The sequence below is a fragment of the Papaver somniferum genome, chromosome 5 (genome assembly GCF_003573695.1).
Source record: "Papaver somniferum cultivar HN1 chromosome 5, ASM357369v1, whole genome shotgun sequence".
NCBI classification, from domain to species: domain Eukaryota; kingdom Viridiplantae; phylum Streptophyta; class Magnoliopsida; order Ranunculales; family Papaveraceae; genus Papaver; species Papaver somniferum.
Genome location: NC_039362.1, coordinates 10,898,050 through 10,919,567, shown reverse-complemented (window position 1 = coordinate 10,919,567; position 21,518 = coordinate 10,898,050). Strand labels below are relative to the sequence as shown.

At 35.6% G+C, this 21,518-nt stretch overlaps 1 protein-coding gene and 1 pseudogene across 1 annotated transcript; both read left to right on the top strand.

The window, feature by feature from the left end:
* Nucleotides 1-411: 411 nt before the first annotated feature.
* On the top strand, nucleotides 412-2,365 carry LOC113278755 (annotated as a pseudogene).
* Nucleotides 2,366-4,832: 2,467 nt separating this feature from the next.
* On the top strand, nucleotides 4,833-10,310 carry LOC113280985 (protein RIK-like). Its single transcript, XM_026529612.1, has 12 exons — nucleotides 4,833-5,010; nucleotides 5,274-5,472; nucleotides 5,872-5,970; nucleotides 6,077-6,111; nucleotides 6,196-6,271; nucleotides 6,544-6,675; nucleotides 6,765-6,851; nucleotides 7,160-7,253; nucleotides 7,385-7,502; nucleotides 7,899-8,424; nucleotides 9,505-9,751; nucleotides 10,012-10,310. Exons 1-12 carry the CDS (start codon nucleotides 4,949-4,951, stop codon nucleotides 10,155-10,157), a joined length of 1,821 nt encoding a protein of 606 aa, XP_026385397.1. The 5' UTR covers nucleotides 4,833-4,948; the 3' UTR covers nucleotides 10,158-10,310.
* The last annotated feature ends 11,208 nt before the right edge of the window (nucleotides 10,311-21,518 follow it).

Genomic DNA, 21,518 nt, shown 5'->3' with positions numbered 1-21,518 from the left:
GTATATAAATCACATTATGAATGAAACAGGAGCAAATGTCTTACCTAGAGGACGTGGTTCAGGAATTAGTGTTCTGTAATACTATTTATAGAATCATCATAATTATATATATACATCGGTTTGGTTTTACAGAATTTAATCTAGTTATAGCACATTCAACTGCTTCCGAAAACTAAGGGATATTCAGCTGATCATTTGTTAGGTCAACGTTTGACTGGGGCCAACTGGCACCAAACACAAATTTGAACAAAGTTGGGCACCAAACGCAAACTATACCATTTTATGGGCACCAAAGTCAAAATATGTCGAAAACTAATCACATTCATAAGCCTATGTCTTTTGTTGTCCAACAATTATACTACTAGGATATTATTAAAATAACCCAAAGATTACACCTGCAACTTGCTAATTATGTATCTTGGTCCTTCGGCCATGGTTTTGTTGGTCAGTAAGGTAAACGACTTGGTTTATATTTCGGAGAGAGCTTATAGCAAAAAAATATATATTGGGCATGGAAAAATCTATCTAGTTATCCTTCCCATTGGAGTTGCTCTTAATGACTTAATCTGGTAATTGATTTTTCCAGAATAGATCAATTTCTTTTTTTTTTGGCAGATGTTTTTTTCTTTATATAGGTGGATTTCTAGGTTTTAACAGAGATTTATATGTGAATAGGAAAGACTACTTTTGTGAAGAGACATCTTACGGGTGAATACTTTAAGAAATACGACCGTAAGTAGTTAGACATCTCAATCGTTCTATTTTTTTAATTGGCTGAGCCTTTATTTTTATTTTATTTTTATTTTATTTTTTGATATATTTTGATTTTTGTAATTTGATAGCTACTATTGGTGTCGAAGTTCGTCCTTTGAATTTTCGAACCGACTGTGGATAGATTATGTTTTACTCTTGGGATACAGCTGCCCAGGAGATTGAGTTATTCAATGGGGATGTGAATCCATTTTAGTAAGTATATACTCCCTCTGTTTTTGAAAGACCGTCCTCTATTCCTTTTACGTCAGTTTTAAAATTGTGTCCAGCTTCTGTTTATAGTCATACTTTTTCAATGAACTCTCTAATATACCCTTGAATTTTTTTATATTCATAAATTCATTTAACGTGACCCAATCTAAAATATTAAAGAAATTAGTATAATTGAGGAAACAAATATATCTTTCATTCCTTTTAAGAAAATTTACATTAACTCTAAAAATTGAATTCCTTATAAAGTTTATACTTCATAAATTAGATATCTTTTAAATTTTTCTTTTATATTTCGTATTTATAATTCTCATAACAATTTTGGATAGTCTTTATTATTAGCATTTTTATTAAAATAAAATAGGTAAGTAACTAAGGGTTGTCAAGTAAAATAGTATGGTCTCCTTAATATTTTGAGAAAGTCAAAGCGGACTGTTTTTGTGAAACGGAAGGAGTATCCAACTTTACACGGTGCTTTGTAAATTTAAACCGATATACACTGGGTCTGATTCTTGTCTTGATTTTTCACTGGATACCTTGTCGTCCCATACTTAACTAGAGCTTTTTGTTTTTATGTACTCCCTCCGTTACTTTTTAATAGGCCAGTTTCTTTTTTTGAGAAAATTAAGGAAATTAATAGAACTAATTATTGAAAGTGGTCCTCTAGACACTTGTCAATAAAAGAAGTGAAGTGAAATGGTCCCCATGACACTTGTCAGCCAAAGAAATAAGTGAAATGGTCCACATAACACTTGTCATCAAAAGAAGTTAAAAGAAAAGTGGTCCCAAAAAATTAAAGTAACATTTGACTTTCCCAATTAGGAAACTGGCCTATTTTTTGAAATATTTATTTATAGAAACTGGCCTATTAAAAAGTAACGGAGGGAGTAATAACTATGCAGATTATGCTATAATTATGTTTGACATTACTTCCCGTGCGACGTACGATGATGTCTCGACATGGTACAAAAATATCGGCAGGTTTGTTTCATCTGGTGTTAACCGTTGTTTAGTTTGAAGCAATGTGGGGCTGTCTTGTCTTGTCAGGACTAGGTGATCCAACTTAATCGCAGTGAGATTCTTTTAAGATATGGGATGCTAATGCAGGTGAACTTACATCGTTTTATTGTAGTTTGTGTAAAGCTGGTATCTCGATTGTTCTTTGTGGAAACAAGATTGATGTCAAGAACATGCAAGTGAAAGCAAGCGACGTTACTTTCGACAGGGAGAATGATCTCCAATACTATGAGATTTCTGCAAAGAGTAACTACAACTTCGAGAAGCCTTTCTTGTATCTAGCAGGACAGCTTTTCCGGTATATAAACTGTAGACCTTCTTTTTGTTGCTCTATTAAGTGCCAACTATCCTCCAGTTTAATATAATATTCCACACCAATGCAGTGAAGAAGGTATCTATTTTATTCGGTGTTGGAAACTTGTAGTTAGACGTGACAATTTTCGTATGAATGGAAAATCCTTTGTGTGTTGGATTTTTAAATGGGATGCATACATATGGTTTGGACCTTATAGTGTTTGGTCCAGTTAGTAAGAGTTAGTGTGAACTAACAGAAACCTAATATACCTATTCGTATACAGACACAACCCTTCCCGAATTCAAATTGAGATTTGAATTTAACATCCCTTCATGAAGCAACACGACGATTCGGCAAAGAGGTACCATTAACATCTATATAAACCCCGCACACACACTTAGAAAAAATCAATAATCAGAAAACCTAGTAATCATTTTATTGCTTTCACTAGAAATCATTGATTTAATTTGTGTTAAAGAGAGAGTTCATCACTTCAAGTTTGGTTCGCCGTTTCTCGAAGTATGGAGTGCTACTACATCGGGAAGAAAGTCGTTGTATCCTGGGAGATAGACATTGATAATCCGTAAGCACCAGTGCGGGGTGAAACTATCTTAAGGCTAGAGGATATAATCCTTACCTCGACTTTGGTTTCGTCTAATTGGGTTTGCATATCTCTTCTTCTGTGTTTGTTTTATTGCAGTTTATACACAAGATTCCCAACATTCGGCCACCTCCAGTTGATCCCCCAGAGGTTGAATTAGGTTTGGAAGCACAACCGGAGTAAGCTCTTTTCTTTGTTTATTCCTTGTCTTCAATCCTTCATGTTTTTTTTCCAGAGTTTTCTCTAGGTAAAGTCATCACTGATAAACTTGTAATTGTTTCTTCCATTTCAGGGACAAACAAGATCTAGCTGCAGTTACAGATTAGCTCGATTTTGATGTTTTTGACTAAGTGATTACCTCGACTTTTTCTCCCCTCCACCAGTCCACCTTGTTGTGGACCCAGGGATTTGTTGATAATTTAGAGCGTTATACTATTAGTTTTTAGAACAGTATGGGAACTGTTGAGATTATTAGTCCCACATGGTTGGGTTATTTAAGATTCTGCGGTTTATAATCTATTAGGGTCTCTCCACTCATTGTCAATTGGTTTTGAGTTGGATGCCCACAAACTTTAATATGGTATCAGAGCTTCTGTCAGTTGACAGCACCTTTACTCCGCGTTACCCTATTTAATTGTCCACGTGTTTGTAAGACCCGCCGATGCTACACGTGAGGGGGTGTGTTGAGATTATTAGTCCCACATGGTTGGTTATTTAAGATCCTGCGGTTTATAATCTATTAGGGCCTCTCCACTCATTGCCAATTGGTTTTGAATTGGATGCCCGCAGACTTTAATATGCTGCTGCTTTGTTTAACTTAAGGAATTGTTTGTTCCATTCTAGGTCTGTAGCTTTTGTTTTCCTTGTGTCTTGGCCGGCAGTATTGTGGTTCAGTGCATTATCTTCGCCCACAAGTGCTCAGTCTTGTATACTTACATCAAAATATGAACATGCTTTCATTTGTAGGCATTTCAGTAACGAAAGTCGTTCTTTTTCTTCTTTTCTCTCCATCTCTCAATGTATCCCACATTACATTAGAGGTTTGCCATTTATTAATCTACCAAAAGCAAAGACATAATGAACAGAAAGATATAAACATTTTGCCATGCATCAATCTTATCTTATAAAACCAACAACAGCAACCACATAACGAACATAAAGATATAATGTAACAGGCCGTCATTCTCTTGGTGATGATGCTAACTGAATGCACAAGCCTGGATAACTTAGTTTCCATAACCGCCTAAAATGGTATATAACGGAGTTTTCAAAGCTCTGGGAGTGAGCAAAACATGGGAGCATTTGTTTATAGGCCGCCATCTGCAACTACGGTTTCCTATTCTCAGCCTTCACCGTCTAGTGAGGCAAGCTACAGTGGATATGGTGGTATATATCCACAAGCCACCTTAGCCCTTCGACAGTTACCAGTGTAACTACTCCATCAGCATCAGCAGGAAGTGCATTATCAAAGCCATCTTGGAACCTTCTTACTGATACAGAAAAACGGCGTGCACAGAGGCGCAGGTTTCAGGAGCTACCAGTTGTTGACAAGTGCCCTGCAAAACCCCTCCAGATATTTGATGCAGTTACCAGGTTACTATGTTGTGGTTGTTTACATTTTAATGCACTCTCGCGTAGGTTTCTTTCTGTATATCCAAATCACTCTTAAGAAAACAAAAACTGTTAGACAAGTGAAAGATTATTAACATTGCAGTGCACGTATAAATGACGTAGTTTACCATTTTTGAATTATATAGAAATGACAATTTGCTCTCGTGAAAAACAATACAACTCTCGTGACCAATCTATTGGGCTGGACGCAGGGACCGTCCAAGTACATGTTGCTTAAGAGTGAGACGAGCCCAAGCCCATCCGAAATCTAAAAGGAAAAGAAAAGTAGAAAAAGGAGAGAGGATGGTTTGGTGGGTACAAGATAAAACTAACACAAACGAAACAAAATTCCCTCTTCGCTTCTTCAAACCTAGTTCTCTTTCCCCAACCAATCCATCAATCAATAAATCAAAGCTTAATATTATTATTACTGAAGTAAAATCATGACAGACCAGGTTTATTCTGAAGAATCTATTAACAATTCATCAGGAGTAACAAGACAAAGGTACATTCATTCGTTCATTAAACCCTAATTGCTCTCTAATTTCTTAATTTTGAGAGAGATTGGTTTTTTTCAACTTGATTTGTGGTGATATAATTTGGACCTTAGGGTTTTATGATTGTGCTTATTATATATAAATTGTTTGGAGTCATTGTTCAAATAGCTGGAAACAGTTTTTTGTGTTCTAATTATGATGTCAAGATTTCTGCATAATCTTTTATTTGGAGTCGTTATTGAAAAGACTAGTTTATTAATTATGGTTGCAGAAAGAAGAGAAAATGGGATCAGCCTGCAGAATCCTTTATATCAGCTGGATTAGCTGTACCACTGAACAACATTGGGACTATTGTTGGAGTAACACTTCCAGGCGTCACTCCAGTATCTACGACGTACTCGGCTGTTCCTCATATTTTTCAGGCTCCCATCCAACAGAGTGTGGCTTCAGTGGTACAAAAATTAAATTTGGTGAGATACCTCTTGTAATATACTTGGTTGTTGTTTTCCTATAATTGTCTTGTTAGTTAGTGGACTCATACTTATCTAGTTACATGAATGCCGATTAGAGTTTTTTGGATTTTTTTTTTTCTTGCTTTGCTTTGCAATGCTAATTTTATTAACTCAAAAGAGATACCAAAGAATACAAAAAGAGACCCACAATGGAAGATTGACAAAAAAAAACACTCAGGCCCTAACTAGACAGATAGGCCTTCATTTGCTCAGGCACTCTACTAACTACAATCTAGTACAACCTAAAATAACATTTTTGGATTCTAAACTAATACATTCTGTGTTATCACTCTTATTTCTAGTTTTTACTAATATTCATTTTTGTGTTATGTTTTTAATATGGTGTTGCTGCTTCAGCCCAAAATCCAAGATGAGCTGATAGCACGAGAAATTGTCATAAATGATGCTGAACCTACGGTCCGCTACAAGCTCACAAAACGGCAGACACAGGAGGAGGTACATTCTGTTAATTTCAATTGCATATTGAGCGATTCATGAGCTTTCTGTACATTTTTCTTATAATTATTAGTAGTTTGACGTGAAATGGTTTTTGCCATCGCAGATACAGAGATGCACCGGCGCAGTTGTCATAACTAGGTTAGTACAATTCCTAATGCAATATTATGTGCTTTATAATAGTCTATAATTCATCCTTATAATCCGTGTTACTCTTCATTGTAGGGGAAAATACCGTCCTCCGAATGCATTGAATGACAGTGAGAAACCGTTATATCTTCACATTTCTGCTGGGGCCCACGTAAGTTCTCATCTCTAGTGTTTCACATAATTGTATTGAATTGGAAAGGTGATATTCTAGATCTGGTGTAGTATCTTTCCTTTTTGTCTTTGAATTTTCTTCACATCTCTGCTGGGCCATGTAAGGACAACTTATTTTTTTACTGAATGTATTTATAAGATGTTCACTATTGGAAGTTACTCTTCCTGAAACGGTAACTTGAACGCTGTGCAATTCTTATTGTCTTTGGGACACTGCTGATGTCGGTTTTGTTGAACGGGGTGCCTTTTCAGTTAAAAGAGACAGCAGAAAGGATTGTAGCAGTTGATAGTGCAGCGTCAATGATTGAAGAAATGCTCAAACCCCGCGTAGGTTCTCTTGCAGCTTCTACTCCATTTCGTTCTATTGTCAACTCGGAAGGACAGGTAATTTACATAGAGAACAACATGCTTCAGCAAGCTCTTGCACGGTATAGCATATACAATAAGTCGTTGGCTGATATATATTGACACAGGTCACCCAACAACTGGAAACATGCGTCTTTTTGGGCTTCGATACTGATCCATCATTAAATATTGCAGCTCGTATCCGAGGGCCAAATGTGAGTTTTCCTTTTGGAGCCCACATTTTCTTGACTTCCTTAACACAGACTAAATGACATAAATGAAATTTTTGATATGCCTGCTCACTAGTCATTTTGTAATCCTGTTGATCTTCTCGTCATCATTCGATGTCTCTGTCCAGTGCCCTCCTCCTTTATAGTTTTAACCTACTTGGTGAATTAAGAGTTTTTTTTTTTTTGGTATGTGGATAAGAGATTCTAATGTTTCTAAGCTTTCTCTGACATCTCCGTACAATTGGGAGAATTTTTTTTTTTGTGCTGCTGGTGGTTGGGATTTGTTCATGCAGGACCAGTATATAAATCACATCATGAATGAAACAGGAGCAAATGTCTTACTTAGAGGACGTGGTTCAGGAAACCTGGAGAATCCTCAAAGTCAAGGTTCTATTTTATCTTATTCTATATTATTAATTTTTCTTGGTGTGGTGTTGCTAAGCCTTGACTCTTGATTTATGCTACATTTGGTTGGCTGTGTCATATGTTTATTTATTACAATTTATTCTACTTTGCAGAATCACAACAACCACTGCATTTATATTTGTCAAGTATTAGTCCAAAAAATCTTGAAGATGCAAAGCTCCTGGCTGAAAATCTCTTGGACACTATTAGTGTCGAGTGTGGTGCCTCTAGGTAATTAGCTCTAAACTCATTAATTTCGGCTATTTGTGCATCATTGATCATTGGCGAATATCTATTACTGGTACACTAGAGGTGCTTGTACTTCACAACAAGTTCGCAATTTTAGTTTGGGCTGTTGATGCCTTCAAACCAATTTACAAAATTGCATTCCCTTTTGTTGTTATTCCATTTGATCCCTTCATATACCTCTCAAAATTCTGTTATTCCATTTTCATACCTGTGGTATCTGTGCACCACAAGTTCTTAGAGTTTAGTGTGGAAGAAGGGTATATTTTGAACTTTAAAGTTCCGATGAAACAAACTGTACTGACAGTTTGTAGTTTTATGGATTTATTTTGCCAATAGTATCTGGGTTTGCATATGATGTTTTCACCTTCTTTCTAGTAGGGTTTCATCATCTAAGGCTTACAATGCTGTTCCACCACCTCAACAGTTGTTGGCTGGAGTTCAAAGCTCTGGGAATGAGCAAAATGAAAATGGTGGTGTAATTGGTGCAAGAATGTCCTCAAGTGTTTATTCTACAGCAGTAGCTCCACAAGTTTCGGCTGCCACACTCCCTGGGATGCCTTGTGTCCATCCGCAAGGAAGTGTTTCACAAAACGTGGGATCATTTGGTTATAGGCCACCATCCACAACTATGGCTTCCTATCCTCAGCCTTCAGTGTCTAGTGGGACAAGCTACAGTGGATATGGTGGCATATATCCACAAGCCACACCATTACAACAAGTTGCCTTAGCCCTTCGACAGTCACCATATCCAGTTACCAATGTAACTACTCCATCAGCATCAGCAGGAAATGCTTTGTCAAAGCCATCTTCCAACCCTGTTAGTGACACAGAAAAACGACGTGCACAGAGGCGCAAGTTTCAGGAGCTACCAGTTGTTGCCAAGGGCCCTGCAAAACCCCACCAGGTATTTAATGCAGTTTCTAGATTACTACGCTGTGGTTGTTTACTGCAGCTATTTGGCATCTCTCTTATTTTTCTTAAAGTGTCACTTTACTTGAACAATTTGGTTTAGAAACTGAATAAATAAGAAGACTTCAGCAATATTATACTTAATATATTGTATATATTGGTAATACTTAGTTACTAATTTTAATCCCTGAGAATAGCAGTCAATAGATCGAGAGATGACCTTTTATACTATTCTTAATTTGCTTTTCTGTCAGAAAAGATCTTCCCTGGGTATAGATAGAAATGCTACATTTTGAGGGTTAATGAAGTAGCCATTTCAGTTAATACAAGTCCCTGTGCTGCTATGTCGCATTTTTGTAAGGATTAAATCCACAAGTGAAGTCCCCAATTTAAAGCTAGGTCTGCTATTCCCTAGCATTCTTAATGAAGTTCTAGACCGTTATCCACCTCAATAAACTACGTGTTCCCTGGCTTCAATGGTTTTTATTGAGCGTGAATTATTAGGGCTGTGCTTCGGTATTAGTAATATGTGTCTCTTAACTTCGTTATAATTTGTATACAAGATTTAACAACACTTGCTGAATTTATTCCAGGTATTTTCTGACCTAATATGAAACTGACAGGCCAAGACAATGCCTGTATACTGGATCTTTGGTTCTCATGTGTGACAGGATCCTTAGTTGTGGAGTCAGTTTGAGAACAGTGTTTGATGAGTGGATTTTTTTACCAGCCTTTTTTTCCCTCTCCCTATTTTCTTTTGAGATTTCTGTTCACTGCACTTACAGCATGGTCAATTTCCACATGTTATGCACTTCCCGTCGTACCATTGCAAGTATGGATACTAAATTTCCACATGTTATGCACTTCCCGTCGTACCATTGCAACTATGATTTTATAGGCTTGTTTGGAACTCAATATGACCTGTAGTTGTGCATGGCAAGGATAGCAATCTGGGGCTTGCTGATATATTTGTCATAAGCCTATATAGATCCCATTATTACTCCCTCTTTGTGTCATATCATTGATTCCCTGGCATTACTAAGCGTTTTGGATGTTGAATTTTTCATTTTTTCAGAACTCACCACAGGGATCAGAATTTGTTGAGCCAGGTGCAGTATCAGATTCATGTAGGAACGTTTCAAATATGCCGCCTCCAAAGAAGTTGGTGCAGTCATCATCAAATGGGATGCTACCACCCTCTTCCTCAATGGCCATGCCCCCACCTCCACCGCTGAAGTTCGCAGTACCTAAACCGCCGTCCCAAACAACCGGGGATAAAAACACAACAAAGATTAAACCAACATCTGGTCCACCTGTCCCTGGTATGGAACTTGCATTTCTTGAACTTCTATCTTTATAATCATTATCTGATGGCACTGTAGTTGATTACGTTATCATTGCCCGATCTGGTATTTTACTTTTATGGTCTAAAATTGGCCTGATTAAAAACATGTACTCGTACATGCCTTTTATATTTGATTGCATTGTTGTTGGTCTCAGACATGCTTTTTTGTAGAACAGTATGGTCTTGCTTCCTAATTTGTTGTCCGTTTTTTGACTGTTCTTTTTTCTTTCTTTGTAGATACTTTGACCCAACTCATGGAATACGGGGATGAAGATGACGAGGATGAGGACCTTAGAGATGATAATAGGGGTGAACAAGAAATCTCAAAGATTAGTTCTAAGTCAACGTCAGCTGCTGCTCCTAAACCATTCTGGGCTATGTGATTTTTTGTAGACTTCTTAATATAACCTCTTGTTTCTTACACTTGTATTACAAGTAGGCGTAACCTGAGTTCCATTTAGACAGTCAGCGTTGTAATACCAGTTATAGGATCATCATATTTTTATATATAAACATCGATTTGTTGTTTGGTTTTACAAAACTTTTATTTGGACGCCCTTGAGGCTTCCAGTTCCAGCGCATTCAACTAAAAGGAAAACTACGAAGCCCATGTCTTTTTGTTGTCCAGCATTGATACTACCTAGGAATCTAGGATACAATTAACAGGAAGTCACCTGCTGCAAGCACAAGAATTTGAGTTTGAGTGACCTTTTTATTTTTAAGCACGAGTGTGATGGCTTAAAAGCACCGGACAGAAACAATCGGAGAGCCGTGAGAGGTATTGGGAATATGCCAATCAGCTGGTTAGTCGTAACTCGGGAGAAATCGTTGGGGGAAGGATGGAAACACTTCAATATCAGTTTTATCTGCCGTAGGAGGAAGGTTGCTTGTGGTTTAGCTGATGCTAAAACAAAGAAGGGCCAATCAGTTGGCAGGCGTGGAATGTATTGAAAGTTTGTACAAATTTTGCAAAATGGCAAAGAGTTCAATCCAAATTCATGATCATAAGGATTCACGAAATCAAATTCATGAATGATTCTTGTAGACCGTAAGAATTGTTATGTTCTCATGAACGAATTCTTGTAGACCAGTAGATGAAACGAGAGAAGGAAAATTGTATTACAGAAAAAACCGGAGTGTTCAGACACTTTTTTTTTTATACGGGATTGAACCCCTGACTTTTTCCTTACTGGAGTTGATAGGATACCACTGAGCTATGCTTTTGGACCCTATGTGTTCAGACACATTTAAAGCGGACAGTTGAACATTATCGGATACACAAAACTGAGTAAGCAAAACAATATTGTCAATTCTACTTCCATGAATAAAGTCAAACTATATTGACTATTATACTTATTAGCCCCCTTCGAAATGATAGTGGCAGCCACTAAACAGTTTGAAAATCCTTGCAACACAGACAAAGCTCAACATACAAGGAGGAGGCGAAATAGTAGTAGCAGAGAAGTAAAAACAGGTGCACACAGACCTTTTGAAAAAAATATCTGCCAATTTTTCAGAAACAATATTTTGAACATTGAGAAATCCACTTTTGGTAAGTTCTTTGGCAACATGATAAATGGATCTTCATATGTTTTGACCTGAAGCATGAAACTGGGTTAGCAGACAAATAAATGGCAATAAGATTGTCACAATACAAAGTAATAAGTTGAACCAAATAAATACTTAGTTCAGATATTAAAGAAGAAAGTCATTCTAGTTTTGTAGTAGCAACAAGTAACATTTGTATTCTGCTTCAGCTGTAGATCTTGACACGGTTGGCTGCTTTTTGCTTGACCAAGAAATTAAAGAAGCACCAATAAAAATTGCATAACCACAAGTAGATCTTGTTGTTTCAGGACAATTTCCTCAATCAGAATCAGTATATGTTGTCAAATTGTTAATATCTCCCTTTCTCGTTGTTATACCATAACTAATTTTACCCTTTAAACATCTAAGTATACTTTTCAGCAATAACATGTGAACATCATTTGGTGCATGCATGTACAGACCCTTAGAGCTTGCTTTAATCCATAATTCAGAACGAACACATCCTGGTGGTTGTTTCATATATACATTTCAGTCAAATTTCCATGCAAAAAAGCATTGGAAGCATCAAATTGCTTAATAGGCAACAAATGTCCCTTAACCCTTGAATAAGACCCTTACCATCCTCTAGTAACAACTATAATTAAAATCATTGTTAATGTAGTTGATTTCACAATTGGACTGAAAGTCTCACCATAATCTAAACCATCTTGTTGATAGAAACCTTGGGCTACCAACCTTTATTTCTATCTATATACTGTTTCATATGAATTCAGTTTGACCCTATGTACCCATTTACAACCTAACATACTCATATGAGGTTCAAGATCAATTAATTCCCATGTGCCATCATCTCTAATGCATCATTTTCATCTCTCATTGAAACTTGTCATTCAGGATCTTGCGTTGCAGATTTAGAACTTTTTGGCTCAATAGGTATGTATAACAAAAGAGGTAAAAGTAGTTGAAAGAGGATGCTTTACAGAGTGATTCAAACATGATCAAGAAAATCTCTAGGTTTTGAAATTTCTTTTTGAGATCTTGTAATAATTATGGCTGAAAGAATAAGATCATATGATACTGTAGGAATTCCACTTACATTAAGAGAATTAGAAGAAAAATTTGAAGCAAAATAAAATTCATTTTCAGAGAAAAAAAATTATAACATTTATAATTTATAAATAAGTAAAGAGATATAACCACTACTAAAACACATTTTGCGGATTTTGGAGATAAGTTATCAGTTCATGAGTGCCCCAAAAAAGGATAACAAATGCAACCAAAAACTCTCAATAGAGGTTCATTGTATAGAATTTCAAAAGGAGATTTATTAAAAATAAAATAAAAGTAGGTGTGTTGTTTATAAGATTGGAAGCTGCAAAAAAAAAATAAAAAAAATAAATATGTATTCTTTAGGTCAAGAGGCATTAAAAAGAAGAGTAAATCTCACTTCAATAACGTGTCTATGCTTTTTCTCAGCAAGACCACTCTGTTCTGGTGTTTTTGGACAAAAATTCTTATTTGAATTCCAAAAGATTCTAGAAAAATCTGAAATGGTCCCTTAACTAATTCACTAGCATTATCAGTTTTGAAATGCTGAAAACATCAAGGCTTCAATTTTCAGTTGCATTGGATAAACCCAATGAAACTAGCTAGAAACAAACAAAACATAGTATATCTATGTCCTACTAATGAGGAAAAGGGAGAAGGACCTCAGTCATCATAATGAATTAGTGACAGTGGAGAAGAAGCATGAGAAGGAGATACCTGGAAAGGAAGTCTCTTACTTTTTACAAGTTGACAGGGATGGCACAAATTATTTGAGATTGCAAAATTAATAATGATATTCTTATGATGATAAAGTTGTTGGATAATTTTCATGAAGGATATACTAATCTACTATGCCATATATCATAAGAAGGAATAAGAGATGAAAAAACATATTACATCAAAGTATAAGAAAAGGGATACAAATTATTGACCATTTTACCCGGTGCCAGCAAAACATGATTGTGCAAAATCCTTATTTCATACCCAAAAGGATAAAAAGTAATGAAAAAGCGGGGGTCTAACAACCACACCCAATATTTCGTTCGGAAATCCGTATGGACTAACTCCAATATAATTCTAAGAGAATCAACTAGACAGTCAGACTCAATCAAGGAAAGATATCCAAGAGTTATATCTCTTTCTCAAATCAATCAGCAAATCAACATGATAGAATCTGTGAACTGATTGGTATGAGAATAACTTGGACGGTATCAAAAACCAATTTCCAAGCGTCAATCAATTTATATCCAACAAAAAAGTTCGGATTTACCAATCAATTGAACTACACACAACCTGTGATAACGAGGAAATATATTGCGAAAAAGAAATAACATAGACACCAGAAGTTTTGTTAACGGGGAAACCGCAAATGCAGAAAAACCTCGGGACCTAGTCCAGTTTTGAAAACCACACTGTATTAAGCCACTACAGACACTAGCCTACTACAAGTTAACTTCGGACTGGAATGTAGTTGATCCCTAACCAAGTCTCACACCGATTAAGGTACAATCGCCTTCCTTACGTCTCTGAATCCCAGCAGGACTCTATGCACTTGATTCCCTTAGCTGATCTCACCCAAAACTAAGAGTTGCTACGACCCAAAGTCGAAGACTTATAAACAAATCCGTCTCCAAAGATAAGTCTATTTTGATAGATAAATCTGTCTCCCACATAAGTACCTATGAAGTTTTTTTCCGTCTTTTGATAAATCAAGGTGAACATGAAGCAATTGATTATCCGGTCTTATATTCCCGAAGAACAGCCTAGAAATATAAATAACCTCACAATAACTTAGCTATATGGTTGTAGAAGAAGTTATTGTGGAATCACAAAGAATGGGACGAAGAGCTTTGTGATTACTTTTTATATCTTACCTATCAATGATAAATCTCGAGCAAATCTTAGAGAATATAGTACTCAATATGATGGAACAAGTAATATTAGAACATGCAACTACAGAGAAAATAGTTGGGTCTGGCTTCACGAATCCCAAATGAAGTCTTCAAGTCTTTAACCTATAATGGTTTTGGAAAAACCTAGGTTAAAGGAGAATCGACTCTAGTCACAACTAGGACACAGGAAAGTGTCGGGATTAGGTTTTCCAGTTGCTAGATTTCTCCCTTATATAGTCTTTCAAATCAGGGTTTGCTTACAATCAAAGCTAGGTTAGCTTAGAAACAAAACATTCAATATTCACCGTTAGATGAAAACCTGATTTAAGATTCAAGCTAAGTTTTCTTAAAACCAAAGAAATATCTCTCCACCGTTAGATGGTCTTAGCTTGTTACATACAAATGAAATATACCTTCATTTAGATATGGGTAACCGTACCTAAACGTGTATATTGAGTTAGATCAACAATGGTTAACCGAAGTTAGCCATATGAACACTTTTGTCCTAACCACATTTATCTAACACGTCTAGATCAAATATGATGATCAATCAATCATGAAATATAATCAAATGAATCTAATTGTGTTACTCATAAAGTTGTTCAATTGTATATATCTCATAGAAGTATACAAGAAACAATTGAAACAAAATCGGATTGATTCGTAATTATACAAAGTACTTATATATACCATAATCAATTCATGAACATTAAGCCACCGTTTGCATTCCTTAATTTGTTAATGTATTTGTTCATGAGTATGAGAATCATACTTAACCAACTAAGTTTGCAAACTGGTACGCAAACTATAGTATCCGTACTTGGTCTTGTCCAGACGTTTGCAAACGGGTACGCAAACAGCCGTTCCGGACCTAACTCAGGTAGAACCGTTCGCAAACTGGTATGTAAACCTGGTTTCCAAACTTTAACAATTAAAACCATTTGCATACTTGTATGCAAACAAGGATATTGTTGGAAAACGATTAATAAAATATGATTTTTAAAGTTTTAATAAAAATTATAATTTATTATTTTCTTTTGTGAATGAAAAACTTATTAGTCCCACACCGTGGAGTTTCCACTTTTTAGTTGTTTTAAGAGACTATATAAGCTTTTAGTCCCACATCGGGGAGTTCATCTTTTTTAATTGTATTATTCCATTATATAAAAAAATTCACTACTTTTGTAAAATCTATGGGAAAGGGGAATTCTCTATTTTTTAGAGAGACCCCCAAGGGAAAATATTTTATGGTGATTTCTTTAACGTTAGCGATTTTCCTTAACGGTTTTTTTCGGAGTTGCCAAGCTCAAGTTGAGCATCTACTACATATGCTAGTAGTAGGTGTAGTAGGGTGTTTTATCCTGGAGATATCCGTCCTGTGAGGGCTATATCATCACTCTTGAGTGTATCCGGGCGCTAATGTCTTAAGGGAAACGTGTTGAACACGTGACTCACTCTGTTTTTCCAAAGTTTTTCCTTGTTGCTGTTGCGGAGATCTGGAGAGCTCGTTCTTTTCATCAAATCGATCACTTCCATTATAAAGGAGCTAAGTATCAATAACTTTTGATTATTTGATTTTTCCTTGTTTTTGATTATTGCACCCAACAATCTTAAGACATTATAAGTTTGTAGTAATCATGGATGTTAATTACGGAGAGAAAAACAAAAAACAAATTTTTGGTCAGCTGTAGAGTTTTGAATTTATCTCTCAACCTAGAAGGAATTTCGATGAACCCTTTAGATAAAATGTAGTAGACATATTTATAGTTATCCACATAAAATTTCAGAAATTTTGGAGTTGTAAAAGTATTGTTTTGATATTTTACAAAACAGAGAAACGTTTCTGAAAAATTCTGACGAGCAAAAATTTGTTGTTAACTAATGTAGTTTTTATGGGGTAACCATGAGTTTTTTGATATGGTGATTCAAACGAAGTTTGTATATCTAGATGTTATCTTCAAAACTCATATTTTATTTTTCGTTTCAGAATTAAGGTTTGTGATATGTGGTGTATTAGGTGATTGGGAAATTACCGTGTCCGTGGTCAAAGTATAAACGAAGATTATGACATGAAATTGTAAAGGGACATGGATACCAGGAGCCTGTGGATGAACACAAGTCTTCCAAAGCTGACAAAGGCGAGAACATCAAACACAACTCTAAGCGTAGTCTTCATAAGAAAGGTATGTTTCGTAAAACTGAATCCAGCATTACTTTAATTAAGGGTGACTGTTATGTTTGTAAAATTCCTGACCATAAGGAAGTAAAGTGTAGACAACATAAAACCTTAATAAGTAGAAAGTTAATGCTAATTTAGTTGAAAAAAATTAGAACGAGTTCATTGACATGATTTTGGAATTTATTTTAATAACCAATGTGAAAGACTAGTAGGTGGACTCTGGAGCCACCAAGAATGTTTATTGAAACAGAGACCTGTTCACCTCCTATCAGAGGATAGGGGATGCCGAGAAACTTTTTTTTGAGTAACTCATCTGCAACAGAGGTTGCATAAAAGGAAAAGGTCGAGCAGAAGCTCATATCTGTAATATTCTCACATTGAATGAAGTTTTCATGTTCCGAGCATATGCAAGAATCTTGTATCTTGTTCTGTTGTAGATGGTAAAAGATTTAAAATTTTAATTAAATATGGAAAACTTGTTCTAACTAGGCAGTGATTTTTTAGGAAAGAGTTATAGGACTTTGGGTCTATATAAGCTTAACGGGAAAACTGATGAAGAGAACATAGTTGATTTTTGTGCTTTCTTTGTGTAATTGAATGTTTTGCGTGGTACATTTGGAACCGTAAACTTATAAGTCAATGCTTAAACTGGCCAGCATAGGATGCGTACCCAAATTTAGTTTGGATTTTGAACACAAAAGTGAAATCTGTGTAGAATCAAAATATGCTATAAAATCTTTTAGCACAAATGTTGAGAGTATTTCTAAGCCCTTAGAATTATTTCAGTTAGGCCTAGTTGACATGACTTCAACCCAAAACCACTATGGTAAAAGATGGTTTATAATTTTTGTAGAAGATTGTACGAGGTACTATCTTGTATACTTGCTTAGGGATAAGGATGATGCTTTAGAATCCTTAAGATGTATAAAATTGAAGTTGGAAACCAATTAGGAGCCTTGAACATAAAAACCGTATCCTTAAGGAGATGATAATTTCCATGTTGATTAGTTCAGGATTACCTGCGGCCTTGTGGGGGGAGGAAGTCCTCTTAACTAGTATATCCTGAATAGAGTACCATTTTAAGGATCAGATGAAACTCCATATGATTTTTGGAAAGGTAGATGACCTTCTTATGAATGCATCAAAGTGTAGGGGTGTTTGACTAAGATTTTAATTCCTCTTCCTAAAAGAACTATATTGAAACCAAAAATGTTGATTGTGTCTTCATATAGGGTATGCTGAGTATACTTCTACATATAGATTTTTGGTTGTGTGTTCTGATTTTTTCTGACTTTGGTGTGAATATTATTACGGAATCTAGGGATGCTGAGTTCTTTGAACATGTTTATTCTAAACCTGTACCTCATTAGAGATGTGTTTTTGATCCCTTAGATTTATTTCAAATAGTCAGAACTTATTTTAAAGGAAGATGAAGTTGATGTTGATCCTAAGAGAAGTAAAAACAATTAGACTTGAGACTTCTTATGAAACAGACTTCACAACATGCCTAGATTAGTCTGAGCCCCATTCTGGTAAGAAGATTCATTTAGTGAAATGGACTCAGTCCGTCGGAACCATACTTGGGAGCTTGCTAGTTTACCTCCAAGGAGTAAGACCATGGGATGTAAATGAGTCTTTAAGAGGAAACGTTAGGTAGATGGAACTGTGGAAAAATATTAGGCTAAGTTGGAAGCTAAATGTTATATACTAAAAGAAGGTGTACATTTTCTTGATTCATATTCACTTGTGACGAGAATTACTTCTGTTAAGATGCTAATTGATATTGCTTCCATAAAAAAATTGGAGATACATCAGATGGATGTTAAGACAGCTTTTCTAAAACGGTTATGAAGACAAAGTTTGTAAGTTGAACAAATCTTTATATGGATTTTAAAATAAGCACGTAAATAGTGACATGAAAATTTTTATCATGTGATAATGTGTAGTGGATTTAAGTTAATGAATCTTACAAGTATATTTACAAGTGACTTGTTAAGGATGCCTGTGTGATTGTATGCTTGTATGTTGATGATATGCTTATACTTGATACAAACATAGATGCGATTAATTCCACTAAAAACATGCATTGAATGAGAACGTTGACTAGAAAGACTTAGGCCCTTTTGATGTAATCTCAGGGATGAGGATTAGAAGATAATCAAACATTTATAGTCTTAGTCATTCTCATTATGTTGAATTTGTGCTTATAAAATATAATCATCTTGAGTGTAAGACTGCGTGTACTCCATACGATTCTTCTTGAAGACTCGAGAAAAAATAAGGGTAATGGAGTATTTTAACTTGAATACTCAAGAGTTATAGGATGTCTGATGAATTTAATGAAGTGTAAGAGTCCAGACATTGCATATATTGTGAGTAAGTTAAGTAGATATATATGTAGTCCAGAGCAAGAGCATTTTGATGCATTGAGTAGAGTATTATGGTACCTAAAATACTCTATGACCTTTTGTTTGATTTATGAAACGTATGTTGTTGTCCTTGAGGGACTTTATGATGCGAACTGGATAGTTGACTCAGAGGAGTCTAAGTCTACGAGTGGATATGTTTTCACTCTAGCAGGAGGGTTTATTTTCGGAAGATTTCCAAACATACTTATATTTCTCAATTCATTATGGAATGTGAGAGTATTGTGTTAGATAAAGCACGAGAGGGGCCGAGTGCCTAAGATGTTTTTTAGAAGACATTCCTCTCTGGAATAGGCCTGTGCCAGCTATATCTATACATTGTGTTAGCCAAGCTATAATAGTTAAAGATAAAAATAGCTAATCTCAATTGGCGTTATTTCCATTGATTGGATAAAGTCCAAGGAGAATATCGCACAACCTTTGACGAAAGGTTTGTACAAAGAGATAGTTAAAAAATGCATCGAGGGGGATGGGGCTTAAGCTCATAGATTAAACTTGCCATGAAGGATACTCAACCTTACTGACTGGAGATCCCAAGATCAAGGTTTCGAATGAGACAACTAATTTGTGGTGGGTAAAGGTAAACACTATCAGATAATTTCATTCTTTGTCCCTTCCCTATGGTGTAGACGTGATAGTGTGACTGCATGTGAAGGATGACTTTTAAGAAGTCTTAATGAGTTCTATAGTTTCAATTTAAGATTGAAGTGGGGTGTAGCAGTAACACTCTTTATAGAAACTCACCTATCTGAATGAGGAAGTGGGGCCGCTTCCTATGATAATATTTGCTTTGATTCTCTAGAGCATTCTGAGAAAAAACATATGTCCAGGGCCAAATTGGACAAAACGGCACGAGCTTGGCAGCAACCTTGGAGATATCATCTGTGGTCGTTATCGCGAATTACATCAAACGCTAGCAGTTCAAGACATATATAGTTCAATGCCTAAAATGGTATTTCCTTCGCTTTTTATGTGATTTTCGTTTTGATGGTTTTGGTATTACTGGAACTTAGGACCTAAGGGTCACTAAGGTTTCACTAGTTCATGTTTTTTCACTTCGGTGAAAGGAACCTTTAGTCTCACTTGTGAGGAACTAAAGATGAAAGCTTTTTATACTATATGATTTTTGCAATCCTAGTATGACCCTGGGGTCAACACACTGTTGTGTGAGGGAGATGACGTTGGAATGGCTAGTATGACTTCAACATGCACGATCTGCATGTCTGTTCAGTCAGTTCAGGTCGTGAGATTGGGTTGTTGATTTACCAAGATCTATCTGTGTTTTCATGTTTTATTGAGTTTTCATTCATGTGGGGGATTGTTGGAAAACGATTAATAAAATATGATTTTTAAAGTTTTAATAAAAATTATAATTTATTGTTTTCTTTTGTGAATGAAAAACTTATTAGTCCCACACCGTGGAGTTTCCACTTTTTAGTTGTTTTAAGAGACTCTATAATCTTTTAGTCCCACATCGGGGAGTCCGGACCTGAATCACACCAAAGCAGTTTGCATTCTGGTATGCATACTGTGTTGTATCCTGTAGGATCAGAATCTCGCAATGACGATGTTTCAGCAAAATTATCAGTGACACAATACAACAGCTTCGCAGAACAATTTCAGAAATGATAAAATAAATGACGTCGGCTAAGATCACGAGAAAGATATGATAATCCTGCGAAAATTAGAGAGTTTGCGAAATTAACATCTGTAAGGTTGCGAGAATTTCGCAAACCGTATCCGAAAATAAAGGACAGATTAACTGTCATCCACTATGTATTTCCTTATAAATAGTCATTCGAGTTGTAAAGAAGAGAGAGATGTTTTTTTGAGTAAGAAACAAGTAAATAGGAGAGAGAAAGTTCAGAGCAGAGATCATTCTTGACTTCTTTATCTTTCTTGTAAGAACATTCAAAAATTAATCAATAAAATTAAGAGTGTAAACCTAAAAATGAGTTGATCAACAATGAAATCATATGAGGGGTGTAGTGTAGGATTTCCTGCAACTATATATTGGCGCTAGAAACAGGGAAAAGTTGAAGATTATTCTAGAAAAAGCTAAAGATTGATATTGAGATTTGTAAAAGTTTAAAGCGATTGATTAAGAATTTTTCATAATTTCTTGCAATACTGTTAACATTGAAGAAATGGCTGGAAGAAGAAATACATCCGAACAACCGACTACTATTAGAAGAAGCAAAAGAATTGCTGGAAGAGAAAGAAGTAAAATAGGAGAATCTAATAGAATGAGAAATAATAGAGAAAATCAAATCCAATCGCCAATTCAACAAACACTAGTTCAAGAGAGGAATACAGATTATGACAGGGTGAGCGTACACACTTGGCGATCAAATTCAGCAGAAGAAATAGAAGAAGAGCAACAAAATAGAAATTATAGACAGGAAGAGAGAAATCAAGAAGCAGATGAAGGAATAATTTATAGAGGTGAGGAAATTGGAGCGTTAGAAACATTGAGACGAAGAATACATGAGGAAAGAAGAGCTGAAGCAGAAGAGCGTGCAAATTTAACAAGGAAAAATCACGAATTAAGAATGGAGAATATAAGACTACAGAATAGAATATCAAGAAGTATTACAAAATCATATTCAAGATCGACTAGAAGAGAAATGAGGCGAAATTCACCCACGATCA

Excerpts from the sequence above, each read along its gene's own strand:
- LOC113280985 (XM_026529612.1), top strand. The coding sequence starts at position 4,949 with ATGACAGACCAGGTTTATTCTGAAGAATCTATTAACAATTCATCAGGA. Across the intron at positions 7,254-7,384 it reads GGAGAATCCTCAAAGTCAAG|AATCACAACAACCACTGCAT; the intron begins GTTCTATTTTAT and ends TCTACTTTGCAG. Across the intron at positions 7,503-7,898 it reads GTCGAGTGTGGTGCCTCTAG|GGTTTCATCATCTAAGGCTT; the intron begins GTAATTAGCTCT and ends TCTTTCTAGTAG.